At 39.6% G+C, this 14,714-nt stretch overlaps 1 protein-coding gene across 1 annotated transcript in view; it reads right to left on the bottom strand.

Annotated features, from left to right (window-relative positions):
* Positions 1-11,437, bottom strand: part of LOC144632788 (polycystin family receptor for egg jelly-like) — a 29,241-nt gene extending 17,804 nt beyond the window's left edge. Inside the window, 7 exon segments of the mRNA XM_078491512.1 lie at positions 139-1,593; positions 2,870-4,665; positions 5,313-5,497; positions 6,614-7,312; positions 7,975-8,022; positions 9,886-10,024; positions 11,330-11,437. Coding sequence (XP_078347638.1) covers positions 139-1,593; positions 2,870-4,665; positions 5,313-5,497; positions 6,614-7,312; positions 7,975-8,022; positions 9,886-10,024; positions 11,330-11,404 — 4,397 coding nt within the window. The 5' untranslated portion in view covers positions 11,405-11,437.
* Between the last annotated feature and the right edge of the window lie 3,277 nt (positions 11,438-14,714).

The raw sequence follows: 14,714 nt of genomic DNA, 5'->3' as shown, positions 1-14,714 counted from the left end.
CAACTAACAAAAGGAGTCCACTAAGCTAAGGCAAGGCAATCGAAGTCTTATAAAATAACTTATCTACCTTGTTCCAATTGGGTAATTTAATAGAGAGAATGGAAGCTGGGGATAAAAAGGCTAACATGGGATACTTACTTTGTGGCAACTTCTGGAAGGACGTTTGCAAATACTTGTAATGTTTGCTCAACCATAGCTTCGCGATTGTCTTTTCTGATTACCAGTTTCACAACGTAAGTTTCATCTTCTATTAACATTCCGGGACCAATTTCAAATTCGGGTGCTGAGTAATTGAGCATCCGTGGACCGCTTCCTTCACAACCACCATATGCCGAATGCAAAGAAATCTTTTTAAACCTAACGGGAGGATATTCTTCTACTTCCGTGGGAAAACTCTCGCTGACCCGTCGACAGAACCAGTGGAACTGTATTCCAGACAGATTTCCCCGCCCTACATCAGGGTCTTCAGATATGGAGCCATCTATTACTATCAGTCTTTGAGAACTAACCGTGCGAAAATCCCCGCCAGATATTTTGGCGCTGAGATTCGTTGAAAGGACGTTGATATATCCAACAGTTTGACTTTCAATTCCATCTATAATGTATTCCATTTTAACTGTAAACTGTAAACTTATGATTCCATTTGGAAGTGCATGTGACGGAATGGTTAGACTTGGCTTATCTAGATCCGTTTCCATCTTAACTGGTATTGATTCGTTAAGCAAGTGATATCCCTCTACTCCCCACTCAAAGATGGTTGCGTATGATGCTTTGCAGAAAATGGTGATTTTCGAATAAATGACAATTTCACTGTCTTTTGTAACATTCAGAGCCGTCTCTGGATTTGCGCCAACATTTAAGATTTGAGGGTCTGGATAATCACATTCCTCTTCGACAGCGACAGTGCGATGGGGGAATTTTTTAGAGGACACATCATTCCATGCATGTATGTTAACCTCATAAAGGGCTTCCTTCTTGTAGGCGTATTGAAATGTGAAGTTTGTTGCCGAAGCGTTCATAGGTCGGAAGATTCCCATAAAAGAATCGTCGATATTGCTACTGTCTTCACCAAAAATGGCATTCTGTCCGTCGCCAAAGTCAACTGCAATAAGAGTACCAGTACCAAGCTTAATCCATTCGAAAGTGAAATTGGTGGACGAATTCACAACCGTCGGAGCGTCGTCGGATATCGTTAAACCAGCAATACTCTCTTTCATGTTCACTGTGGTTGAATTTGAAATCTCACCGAATTGATGTTTTAGTGTGATGGTGACAATAAACTCTCCTGTTGAGACGTAAGTGTGTTCTACAGTGTGATTACCAGTCGTTGCATTGAAATCAGATCCATCTCCAAAAGTATAACGATAGTGACTTATATTGACATCGCCATCACGTTCAATTTCGAAAAGAACTGGGACCTCAAGAGGAAAAGTATTGCGTGGAGGGAACAGAGACGCTATGTCAGCGGACGTCGTTGCTTTGATTACCAGAAACGTTACAGTCTTGATCAGCGTAACATTAGCCTCTGTCGACACATCACTGGCCAAATTCGTGATATTTGCTACAATGTTGTAGTCTCCGGCCATGGAGTATCTGTGAAGAAAAGTAAGACATTGTAAAGACAAAGACTCGTTGAGGTGATGATGATAAGGAGGATACCAATCATAATAGTGTACTGTTCAGCTTTCTTACAACTAGATAAACTACACTTAGCAAATGTTTTCGTATTTTGAGTTGTCGTTTTCATCATATGAATGTTCTCGTTATCTTTTCTAAGAATAAGCTTAGGAAGACAAAAGCAAAAGGGCTACGAGGAAACCTGCAGCTCGAAACCTGACTACTTTATTGTTACTTATTTCCGCGGGACTGTTTTAAGTTTTTTTTCAGCGTCATTGGAAACTACAGTAGAACCGCGATAAAACGATCCTCGATATAACGATATTCCCGGTATATAACGATGAATATTCTATGTCTCGGCAAAAGTTACAGTAAAATGTATGGGATAGAACCCCGATACAACGATCTTCGATATAACAATATTCCCGATATAACGATGAGAATTTAGCGAACCGAACGTAAAATCTTCCCCGATATAACGATATTATCAGTACACTGTCACAATTCAAGCAAGACATTGAATTTAATCCAATAACATAACAGTAATCGAGTCATCTCTAAAATATCTGACAACAGCTTTGTACAATGATATACGAAAATGCTTCTGTATTCTAAGACTCTTTATACAGTAAAAAAAGTGTACCTGTTGTTTACCCCGATAGAGCGATATCTTCCGTTATTTTACGGCCATATCGTTATATCGGGAATTTCGATATAACGATTCCACGATATAACGATATAATTTTACTGCTCCCTAGGAATATCATTATATCGGGGTTCCACTGTATTGCTGTGGAAAATTTAAAATCGGTTGTGCCAATTTGAGACTTACTGTTTGACAATGCCGACCAGTATTTTTTGGACAATTTTCGCAAAATTTATTTCCTTTAAACGTGTTTTCTGCCCAAATCTCGAAATACGCCCGTTCCATTTTCGCCAAATTAAGTTTCCGCGAAAATAAGTAACAATAAGGGTCTCTTTTTCCAGGCCCTTAGTTGGTCGACTTAGAAGCCAAAAAAAAAATAGGGGAAGTAAAAAGTGTCTGCGCGGCCTTTTTTCAATTGTTTTTGCGCTAACTCGACGAACTGAGAGCCGGAGCTGAGATCCCCGCTGGTTGATCCCTAATTTTTGCGTTATTGATCCAAAATTAAATTGTTTAGAGCATACATGCATGTTTCATAAACCGAATGAGGTCGGCTGCGTACGCAAAGTAAAGCCGAAAAGCCCCTCTAATTGTTATGCGCATAACTACCTGTGAGAAGTGTTAAATTCTCCGGTAAAGTCCACGCTTTCACTTGTCGTGCCATCACCATAGGAACACGTGACAGATGCATTGGTAGCTATGGTTCCATTCTGCCTGACAGTTACATTGACCACACCAGGTGGAAAAGGTTTCGGACTTTCGGTAATGACCTCTATATCCCTCACTGGGTGTTGAACTATTACTATTTTCTCGACAATGACAGATCCAAGGACATTGCTGAAATTCGCTCGTGCTGTGTATACACCAGGATTAGGATAAATGTAGCCTGAACGGTAATGAGCTATCTGTTCGCCTGGTGGTGGTACATCAACACCCTGTTCGCCTGTACCTTTCCAGAAGGTTATTTTGATATTTGAACCTTTTCCATAATAAAAAACAAAGATCCAACCTTTCCCTGGTTCGATAACCAAAGGATCAGGCCTAAGCCTCGCGTCATAAATGGGCGTTTCTATGGAAATGTTTGTAACACTTTCGTTGTGAGACACCAAATTGTACGCCTTCACTTTAAGTAAAGCCAAGCCTGGCGTCAAACCATCCTTGGAAAATACGACAGTGGCAAAACCTCCGCTTGCATTCTTTGACTCGCCATTAAACGTAACGTTATACTGAACATCGGTTCCTTGTGTAACTGACACGTTGATGACCAAATCGTCACCTGAGGAGTGGACTCCCTTTGGTGCCAAAACATGTAAACCTGCAATTGGTGCCTGGATGGTAATTAAGAGTTCCGCCGAAGCGCTAGTAAGATTGTTTGTAGCAAAGGCTGTGACGCGATACATGCCAGCAGTTCTATAAGAATGGTTTTTGACGACCACAAAAGTGTCATTCACATCCAAAATGCTCACGTTAAACGATGGGGATTCGTCTCCAAGGGAGACGTTCAAGTCGACGAGACTTCCCTGTGAGAGACTGATCGTGATCGGAAAGCTTTCATTGACAGAGACCGGTTCTACTGGTAGAATGGTAAGATCTTCTATCGCATCCAATATATATGGCCCCGTACACTCACTAACTGCAGCACTTACGTCATTGAAGGCCATAACTGTAAGTTCATGAGTGCCTTTTGAGGTGAAATTGTGAGTCACACTTGTTTGGTTGAAAGCCTCCTTGACCTGATCATCTCCAAAGTCTATGATGTAACTGACGTTTGTTCCGTTAGTAACACTTAGACCAAGGGGAACGTTTCCTAACAAGGCAAACTCTGGAAAATTCAAAGTCAGTCCCAAGATTACCTGCTGATACGAGATGAATGCCTTGCTCTTTTCCTTATTTCCAAAATTATCGTTAACTTTTACAGTCACTTTTTGACGGGCTATTTGTTCAAGATTAAATGACGCTTCAAAAGAGGATAGCGGAACAACATTGGCACTTAATGCAAATATCCCATCAGAGGGAAAATTGTTGAGGCCAGTGTCAAGTGTTTGTCCTGCCATACCGCCATCCGTGATTCCTTCGAACACAAGGCCTCGGTCGTCCGACGCTTTTTCAACGACGGCAACTTTGCCAGTTTGAGAACTGCTATACCAGCCTAGCATATCCCCAGGAAGCACTTTAATCTGAGTGACGTTGGTGAAGTCTATGGAGTGATATCCTTCACTAAGGTGCTGGATCATGATGACGTCCACGACGATAAACAAATTGGATGAGGCGCTGTCCGATGGCACACACGAAGAAGAGCCACAACACCCGTGATCCATAAACAGCCTGTGTGAGTCTGCTGTGCAAGTGATGTGACTTTTTGAAGTGTATTCCATTTCTTTTTCATCATCCACTTGCCTCAAAATCTAGAACAAAATCAATCTCTCAAAATAAGATTCCTGACTTAGCAATAACTTAACAGTAGGGTGCTACATACAGGTTGCTCTATAAGATAAAGGCCGAGTTCGAAATACTATCAAGAAGAATGTGACATTTTGAGCGACAATTTAGAAGGTAGTACTTAATGTTATAATTTACTAAGACTTTTTCAGCTGTCATTTCTTATCAAAGTGGTTCAGTTTGTAAACGTTTTACCTTCCGGACTAAAACCTTGACTTTGAGCTAAGACGACGCTTTCAGATCCTATTTATTGATCGGCCGGGAAAAAAATCGTCTTTATTTTACGAGGGTAGCACGTAACAATCTTGCAACTGACAAACCTGTGGCCCTCGGATTCCCAGTGGAATTGGAATTTAGAAGTGTTGATTTTTATGGAGGGGGGTAAACCGGAGAACCCGGAGAAAAACCCTCGGAGCAAGGACGAGAACCAACAACAAACTCAACCCACATATGACGCCGGGTCCGGGAATCGAACCCGGCTCGGATTGGTGGGAGGCCAACGTTCTCACCACTGCGCCATCCCTGCTCCTCCAAGGTTTCCCTGAAGTAATTTTCATTGGTCCAGAGGTTGTGAACATTAAAAGAGAGATTTCTAATCGTTTATGATACTAACCTGGATACGAATAGGACCCGGTTGAATTACATTAACCTCTAGGCTGGCAAGATATCCTTCTTCTTGGACTTGGTTCTTTGTAAGCACATAGATTCGTTCGTTCTGGTTCAATAAATTATCGAGCACAGCACTTGTTGCTGGCACGTGGCGTGGAACTTCCTCACCAAAACGGCTCATGAAAGAATCTAAGAGACACACATTAGCAAAAAGCACCTTTTATTAAATGAACGAGAGGTCATTTCACACCCTCATGGTACCGTATTTATTCGATTGAGCGCCCAACCTCGAATACGCGCCCAGCTTCGAATAAGCGCCTACCCCCCTCCCCCAAGAAACTTAAGTCCACAAGAGGAGCATCAATGAGATTGAAATCGACTTAGTATTACAAACAGGCCTCCCCGAAGACCGAGTTTTTTTAATATTTTACAGAAAGCTTCAGTAAATAGTTAAAATTCTGCTTTGGTACATAATCAAGGTTTGTTATCATTTGTTGTTTTGTTGCAAAATAAACTTGCTACGTGCTGAAAATAGTGAAAATTTAATAAGCGCCGAGCCTTGAATAAGCGCCCACTCCCAAATTCCAAATTTTCATTGATAAGCGCTCAGGGCGCTTAATCGAAGAAATGCGGCATTACTTTCACTTAGCATGAGTTGCCGAGACCTTAGAAAGGCGCCATGGATGGTTTCAGTGTCCATGACCGATCCATACATCGTCGGATTTCCAAACCAGGGCATGTTTCCTAATATTACAGGTTTTTTCATTAACAATCCGTCTAAATCTTTTCGAATCTAAACCATCCTTGTTCTGGTTTGGGTAATTAACTCTTCTTTGGTGTTTGTCTGTCTTATTAGTAAACTATTATTTCGAGACTGGGTGTACACTGAAAAAAAGGAAATGACTTGATATATCGTGTCACAGTCATTAATCCACGGTAAATTGTTCTTAATTTGTTTTAAAATTGGTCCAATTAAATGGGTGGTAACATTTACTTCTACCTGCTCTATAATCTGTTATTCTAAATAGATTCCTGATGTTTTTAATTCTGAAAAGCAGTCATTGTAACGTTAATGAAAACCACGAATTGCTACAAGCCATATCATTCTTCTCATAAGTCAAATTTGATTGGTTTTTATTAAAACATAAATGTGAAGCATAAGAACAATCGTTGCAACATGGAACTCATATGATGAGTTTGAATGGAACTAACTCAGACCTGTTCATCAACCAGAGGACGATAACTTTAAACCGCTAAAGCACTATGAACTGAGTTGGACCCTGAAAGTGAAGGACTAAAACTAACCTGGGATTTCTCGCGAGGAAATCGTCTTGTTTTCCACTGTCAGCATCCCCGTCGCATCCAGACTTCTCGCAAGTTTTATTGTGCAATCTGCCATGTGTCCTTGTGGTACTGCATGTGGACACTTGAAATCCAGTTGCGTGAGATTATCGGCGATCAGAATGGAGTCACTGAAGCTGAAATAGTTTCCTTTGACATCCTCGATAATCATGGAAAGCTTGTAAGAGCCCGGGTTTTTATAGAAGTATGTTACGGGGGAATCACAGAAAACGAGTTCATTGCCATCCCCGGGATGAACAGTAAATGTCACCCATTTCATCTCATTGATGTTCACTGAAGCTGCAATGGTAAAAATCTCACCGATTCTTCTTCTGTTGTGAGAAATACTGACTTCATTAACCGCAAGGTTCTCTGTTGGGACACGGAAAAATCGCATAGCAACCTGGTTGTGAGACCACTCTGGGAAGTACGGCAGCATGCAATAAAACTCGTACTGCATAGGATTTGATGGCAAATCATTTGTACAGAAGCACAGCAGGCCTGACTGGATGGCAGCATAACTGAAACTAAGCTTGGAGCACCTCTTTATACAAGCTTTTTGGTCGATCTCTGCATAGCTCTCTAGTCCCGAGTAAACCATTTCCGCGTCACCTTTGCTCACATTGTGGCATCCCAAGTACCACGTGGTGTCGTTCATCGCAACTGTAAATAAACACATTGTGAAGTTTTTATAACATGACAATAAAGGAAAAATCAAAAACTGGATGAGTAGCTTTATTAAAACGGATCGAAGAGCATTTGCAGGAACTACATCACTGGCGTGCATTGGGTCTAATCTCTGATGCGTTTTTCACGGCCGGATAGGGCAGTCCGGGTTAGAGGGTTTACGGGGGGGTTTATGTAATGTTTTTAGCGAAGGCAGTTTAATTTCACTAGTAATACTCATGGTACGGTTGTTTCACGCTTAGGAAACTTTGGAACAAACGCGGCGGTATTGGGACACATTTGCACGAATGGTACAATGCTTTTCGAGTTGTATTTACACATGAAAACGTTCGTCTCAAACGAAATAATGGTTGTGTAACTGTTATTTCATGGAAGAACTTGAGGATTACATGAAGACTAAATGTATGTGACCCACTTGTAAACTAAACATAACAATTGTGTCACCGTCGTCTTTATTAATTTAACACGCCGGGACGGTCGACCTATCGCGACTTACGTGGCTCGTTTTTGCGACTTTGTCGCTTTGAATGGGCCGCTTGATACAAAGGTCTTGTCGCTTTTGGAAAGGTCCATTAATTCAAGCATTTGGGTACGAGATTGGTCCAGCAGAGCGACCGTAAAATGCACGTCAATCTTACCTGGGCTTGGTGCATCGTTGTTGAATGAATAGAATTTGGACAGTTCTCCTGCAAAGTGAAAGCCAACGGTATATTAAATGTTATTCTGATTTGTCGCTCCAAAGATCGGTGTTTTTGTAATTTTAAGCGGGCCAGAAATTTGGTCATTACATTTATGTTACAAGTAATAAACAAAGAGTCGTAATATTTTACATGTCCTGGGATATAACCTAACAGAGCTAAGTTTAAAAGCAAAATATTGACTTTTATAATTAGTCCTGTACAGCATGTAAGTACAAAACCGGATTGGGTCAATGTTCTATTGAAAGGCAAACATTTTGTTATCAACCTGTGCCAAATTCTTCACTATTAGTGACGCAGTCGTTTATACTCGTTAAGTGGGAGAAAATTCGAGCATAGGAAGTGATGGGAATCTAAAATTAAGTGGTAGCAAAAGTGACTGGGATCATATAAGAGGTCAGGAAATTTATACGTTGGAACTGAGACGCCCTTGAGGAAGGCGCTTGGCCTAGTTTGTAGGGTTTCACGCCCTGACGACTGATATCATTGTGTTGTATTGTTGGGCTCTCTCAGAGTGTCTCTCGTCATCCAGGTGCATAATCATCGCAAAGAGTAGGGCATGAAGTTCCCGGTGTTGTGGTCTGTTCTATTCCATGGGTTAGGTGGTGAGGTGAGATAATACACATGGACGGATAGCGGCTGCCATAGGCGCCTTATATGCTGATGTCCGGTCTCATCCCATAGATTTAAATTGTGAAGCGCATTGATCATGAGCGTTGTAAATGCGCTATATAAGCACTTATATCATATCATATCATAATAAGCCGTTTAGGCAACATGACAAAATGCTAGGGGTAACAAGTGATGAACCAGCATCCCATTTAAGGTTAAGTAGCAATACTCTTAATCTCTTTATGCTACAGAAACTAGTGATCGACATATGAGTAAATCTCGGTTCTTCCATTCCATTAATTGAAATGGAACCAACTTTTACTTTAACGTTAAATATCAGCTGTGCCGTATCATACGCTGACATTTTTTAAAAAAATAACGTTTATTAACTTGGAAGAAATTGGTGGCTTCTAATGTTAGCCATCATCAATCCACGCCACTTTTCTTGGGACACTCGTCGTTTTTGGCACTTCGCAATAGGCAAAAAATCAATAATTACCCCCCCCCCCCCCACCCCCGCCCCACTACAATGTTGTGTACCTTGAAAAACCAATGCCTACCGTTGCTGTCTGTTTTACAACATTGGTTTCGGGGGGAGGGGGTTCTCCATTTCTGAGAAATCGTGACGAAATGTCACGTTATACTTGCTGAAATGGGTGTCCCAAGTCTTTATGGCGCGGATTGATGCCTTGCGAGGCTGATTGATTTCCCATGATGCTTGTTCATCCGAGTTGTTAAAGGGGCTAAGTGAGGGTATTTTGAGTAATTCTTTTTATTTTCGTTGTTTAAGAACTCTAAAACTTTAAATTGGCAGAGCAAAAGTCTTTTATTGACAAAATAATAGCCACATCACAAACAAAGATGATTTTTCGAGCGTTGTAAATGGTACTTTCATACAAATTAAGATAAACCTGAAAAAAATCGGGCCGACGCTTTTCAAGTTTACAAGGACGCAATCCGTTTTAATCTTCTTGAATTTTGCTCAAACATGCCCCTTTTTAGCCTTTCTGTGTTTCGTTTGAGTTCTTTTCAAGTTTTTTAAAGCAGTTATTGTGATATTTCAGTTAATTCTATGACCAGTTGCTTAGTGCCGAAATTGCCTAAAATTGCGTGACATAGCCCCTCTAACCATGTAAGTCAGCCATCTTGATTTTCCTCTTGATTAAAAGCTTAACGAACCTTACTAGCTTTGGAGTTTCTTACACTAACATGATTGTAAAACAAAACATTTTACGCTACCTTGACAGCCGTAGACCTCTACTCTCATTGCTATGTAGGAAACCCAAGTTACTGGTCGAAAACGAATGAAACGTGCTCTGATAACTGGATTTAGATCATGATATACAGTAGTGTCGCTGTCTGTGTTTCCAGCAAATTCCTAAACCAGTAAAGGCCATGTTATACGGGGCAATTTTCCTGGCAACTTGCAACGCAACGATGAAGACTGAAAAACATTGCAAGTTGCGCGTTTGCAGTGTTTGTTCAAAACGCACCTACTGGAACTTATCAGATGTTAGTAGCGCGTGACATGTTGCGATTTACATGTCACACACAGCAACTTGCTACGCAACATTGTGAAAAGTAGAGGATAGTTATACGACAAGTTCATAATAATATGGATTAAGAACCTGGTTATACTTTACTTGCAACTTGCAGCTCAACATTTTGATGCATTGCAGGTTATAAAAACGGGGTGTTTACATGTAATTTTTTCCGCAACTGACGATGCAGTTTGTTGCGTTGCAAGTCGCAAGAAAAATTGCCCCGTGTAACATGGCCTTAAGAAACAAAGCTGTTAGGGATTTCTCATTAAATACTATGTTTTTTAAAATACAAAGATGCACTAAAAAGAGAGTTTACTAAAGACAAATTGAAGGCAAATCGGATTATGTCGACCTTAAGAGAAGCTAAGTTGTTATCCTCATAACTTTATATTTATTCAATAAGTCGCCAACAATTTCAAACCAATAAGAACGCTAAGAAGTTTAAAATTCATTTAACATGTCAGACGGACAAACAATTGATTTATTTGAAGCGACGGAGGAGGAGGAAGAGAAAAATAGAATTGAGGAGGAGGAAGAGGAGGAAAACAATAGAATTGAGGAGGAGGAGGAAGAGGAGGAGGAAAACAATAGAATCATGGTGGTGGAGTTAAACAATAGAATTGTGGTGGTGGGGGAGATACAAACGTTTTTGCTTAGGAGTAATTTGTAACCGCTTGTTATCACTGAGTCCACTCCAGCGTATCGAGTATGAAACTATTTTTCAAAAACAATTATGTCGGCTGTATTTAATTTATGCGAAAAAAGGGCTTACATAATTTCTGTCTATACGGTTCAGTGATTTCGAATATTGCGCAATACGTTAAACCGCTACTGTGAATCCAGTCAAACCAGTTATACCAACCAGGATAAAAATAGAACACCCACAGTTTAATTAAATCCACTGCATTTCATTCATGAGTCTATGACGTCATCGGCGTTAATTTATTCCTCCCTACGCTAATGCGATTCCTCCCAAAAAAGTGAAGTTACCGGTCCCTTTTATACTACTTAGGTAAATGTATGTAGGAAAAACACCAGACTGGATGCATAAGCCTCCACGTTTGTGGATATGTCATCGCAATTCGATTTATGCGTTGGGACAATGAGTACTAAGATGAGCAGAATGTATAACAGTTCACCTTGTCTGTGGTTTGGCCCTGTTCTATGAAGTACCGGAAGTTCACACCATCGTTACTGTACTGTAACTTGTACATGGTCACCCACTGTACACTGCCAGGTCTTCCTTGTGTTGCCACACGTGTTACAAGACTGTTTGTCCAACCTAGATCGATCTGAAGCCATTGGTTGGCATCTAGGTAAAAAACTCCCCATGCTCCATGGTTGGTTCCAGTATTTGGTGCATTTAGTCTGCCTAGCGCGGCTGCAAGCCCGTCACTGTGTTCCGAAGAGGCGCTGATTTGTCCGTCAGAGATTCTACCGTCCTCCATGCCAAAAGCCACTCGACATTTAGGAGACCTTGCTGTGCATGCTGAAAATATAAAAAACTAGTTTAGAGCGGTTTTCAAATGTGTATCGAATGTAATTCGCACTAGCTTCCGTTTTGTATTATTAGGCTTAGTGATTGGTTAAAAAAATCCGCGCCACTTTCAAAAACCAATCAGGAGTGAAACCCAAACCAATTGTGACTTACTCGCGCACGTTTTTCCGCGCTTTGTGCCGGCTTCATGCATTTGCTTCATTTTTTGATAGGCTCACTGGATTGTCTGTGTACTTTGTGATTGGGCAGAGTGATTATATTTGTTTTGGTTTTACGACACTCGATTGAAAACCGCTCTAATACGTATATCTTTCATATCTGTAAGCATCTTCATTAACATAACCACAGATTAAAAGTTCACAATAGTGGAAATTAAAAAAGGTAACGAAAAAACGAAGCAGGGCCTCGTTTTCTTGTTTTACCAAAATGCTCTCCTCCAAAACCTGGAATTTAAACTAAGGTTTTACTACAGAGAAATGTTTTGACAATATTTCTTTATTAATTCAAGTAATTACCTTCTCTTTGTAAAACAATGAAAAGTCTTTTTAAATCAGCGACTCTTAAAGTTTGTTTACAGGCCCTTAAATAGTCTAAATATGGTCACCACGTTATTAAAATATATGGCTAGGTTTTTATGGCCCTTTGGTACTCAGCTTCGCGGGATTCCAGTACATCACTTTTCAATTTGGATAATTTATCAGTTTCTGATACTTTTTGCAAGCTTGTTGGTTGTGTGTAAAACCCCGCCAAAGTAAGATCACAAACTATCATCGCAATGCCTCAACATATTTGCTTAAGATTGTATTAGGTTAAATGATGTTAGGTAGGTAGGTAGGTAGGTAGGTAGGTAGGTAGGTAGGTAGGTAGGTAGGTAGGTAGGTAGGTAGGTAGGCAGGCAGGCAGGCAGGCGGCAGGCAGGCAGGTAGGTAGGTAGGTAGGTAGGTAGGTAGGTAGGTAGGTAGGTAGGTAGGTAGGTAGGTAGGTAGGTAGGTAGGTAGGTAGGTAGGTAGGTAGGTAGAGTAGGTAGGTAATATTCATTTTTACACTATAATTTGAACTCTGTGTTAAAAAAAAAAACTGGTGCTATACATTTCCTCAAAAATAAACGCCAAGTGAATCAAAATAACTTAGACCCCTCTGCCAAATTTTGGGAACTTTCACCGACGGAAACTCGAGAAATAGACCTTGAGGAAAGTTGCTGTTTGAGCATGCGTCTACTTTGGAATCATGAGGTTTGCTTAAATTACTAAATACTATAAATAACACTTTATTTATATAGCGCTATTTCTATTACTAACCAATAGCGCTTTACAAGTTATTTACAATTGAAAATTACATATCCATATTAAAAAAGTTGCAATTTGTATATAATAAAAATAGAAGGTTAATAAAAGAATTAAAAAGGATAAAAAGACTAACTAATTCGCCTTAATTAATTGTAAAAATACACTAATAATAAAAGGAGAAAATTATACATTTTTAATTTTTTTTTTCAGTTTTTTCCAGTTTTTACTGGGCGTTTGATCCAAGTCCATCGAGAACGTTTGCAAGTTATAATCTTTGCAAGTTTAAACAGCACCTTCTGACCTTGAAAACCTGCTTTGAATAAATGTCTCCTTTGAAATGTTTAACATAATTCCGTGGATGATCATTTTTGCCTGCACTTATATATGCCAGCGCCAAAAAACCCATATCGCGCAATTTAAAAGAAAATATTTTCTACTGTACCTTGACGGCCATAAAGCTCCACCCTCATGCCTACTCCATTACTACCAGCCCATTCAGTTGGTATAAATCGAATGTAACGAGCTGTGATTGGTGGGTTTACGTCGTTATAAACAGCGGTGTTCCGGTCGTTGTTGCCGTTGAATTCCTGAATCAGAAAGACAATAATAATATGTTCAACAAAATGTTCACTAAATGGATAAAATGTTTTAAAATTTCAAAGGCTATTATATTTTCTATTTTATATATATTAATTACGTTTTTTAGTTAGTCAGGTTAGGTGTCCACAATTAGTAGAGGGGACTTTTCCCCTCAGCTACTACAGATTTGTCACGTTAATAAAGTTATTATTATTATTATTATTATTATTATTATTATTATTATTATTATTATTATTATTATTATTATTATTATATACAGTATTGGTGTGTTTGCCGCGTACTTTCATATTTAAATGTTAAGTCACTCCCGTGGGGAACATTTGAATTGGATGAGCCAGCAGTTTTTCGTTTAGCTCTGGCTTTCTTAAAGCAATAAACAAACCCTCCAAGATCTTGCGTTTTTGCCGATTGTGTTGGCCGGTAATTATATTCCATGTGAATGAGTGCTCTAGGAATTCAAGTAGATGTCTCGCAGGTTCTGAGACCTTGGTTTTGTCAGAATGTTCATCAATCCGAACACTGGAATTTCTTTGACTTGGTACCACAGTCACAATTGCCTTCGTTTACCACGTGTGATTTGTGGGCGTTTTTGTCCTTCAGATTGAAAAGGGACTTAATTTTCCTTGTCAGCCAAATTACTTCGAAGATACAATTGTTCCGAGTAAAAGTAAAGTGAGCTATTTTAGTGTTCGTTGGTCAAGTAGAGACTGTAGCAAATTGCTCCCCTTTATAGCCGAAAAAGATATTAAGCTGTGATTATGAAACTCGTATGGCATGTAAAGCATCCAAAATATTTACTCTAGTATCGTTGCGTCTTTTATGGTGTCATATTTCCCAAAGTGATGTTATCACTTTTGGATCACCGATATTTTCTTACTTAGATAAAAATATTGTATGGAATAGCTAATTTCCTAATAAATAATATCAAAAGAACCAATGGCGAACAAGTTATGATCATTTTGTTAAGGCCCGCGGGTATTTCCGGGAGCGGAGGTGCTATTTTTTAAATCGATTTTTGGGCATGGAAACCTTAACCGATTTCTCTGATTTTTGGTAGTCGAAAAACAAATGTTTAAATTTTATAAAGCTTTAAAATTTGGAACAAACAAAAACAATGGACACGAAATATTAGCACTTTTA

Source organism: Oculina patagonica, chromosome 12, assembly GCF_052425735.1.
Source record: "Oculina patagonica isolate OP01 chromosome 12, crgOcupat, whole genome shotgun sequence".
Lineage (NCBI taxonomy): Eukaryota > Metazoa > Cnidaria > Anthozoa > Scleractinia > Oculinidae > Oculina > Oculina patagonica.
Note: the sequence above shows the minus strand (reverse complement) of the source record. Positions and strands in the feature narration are given on the sequence as shown.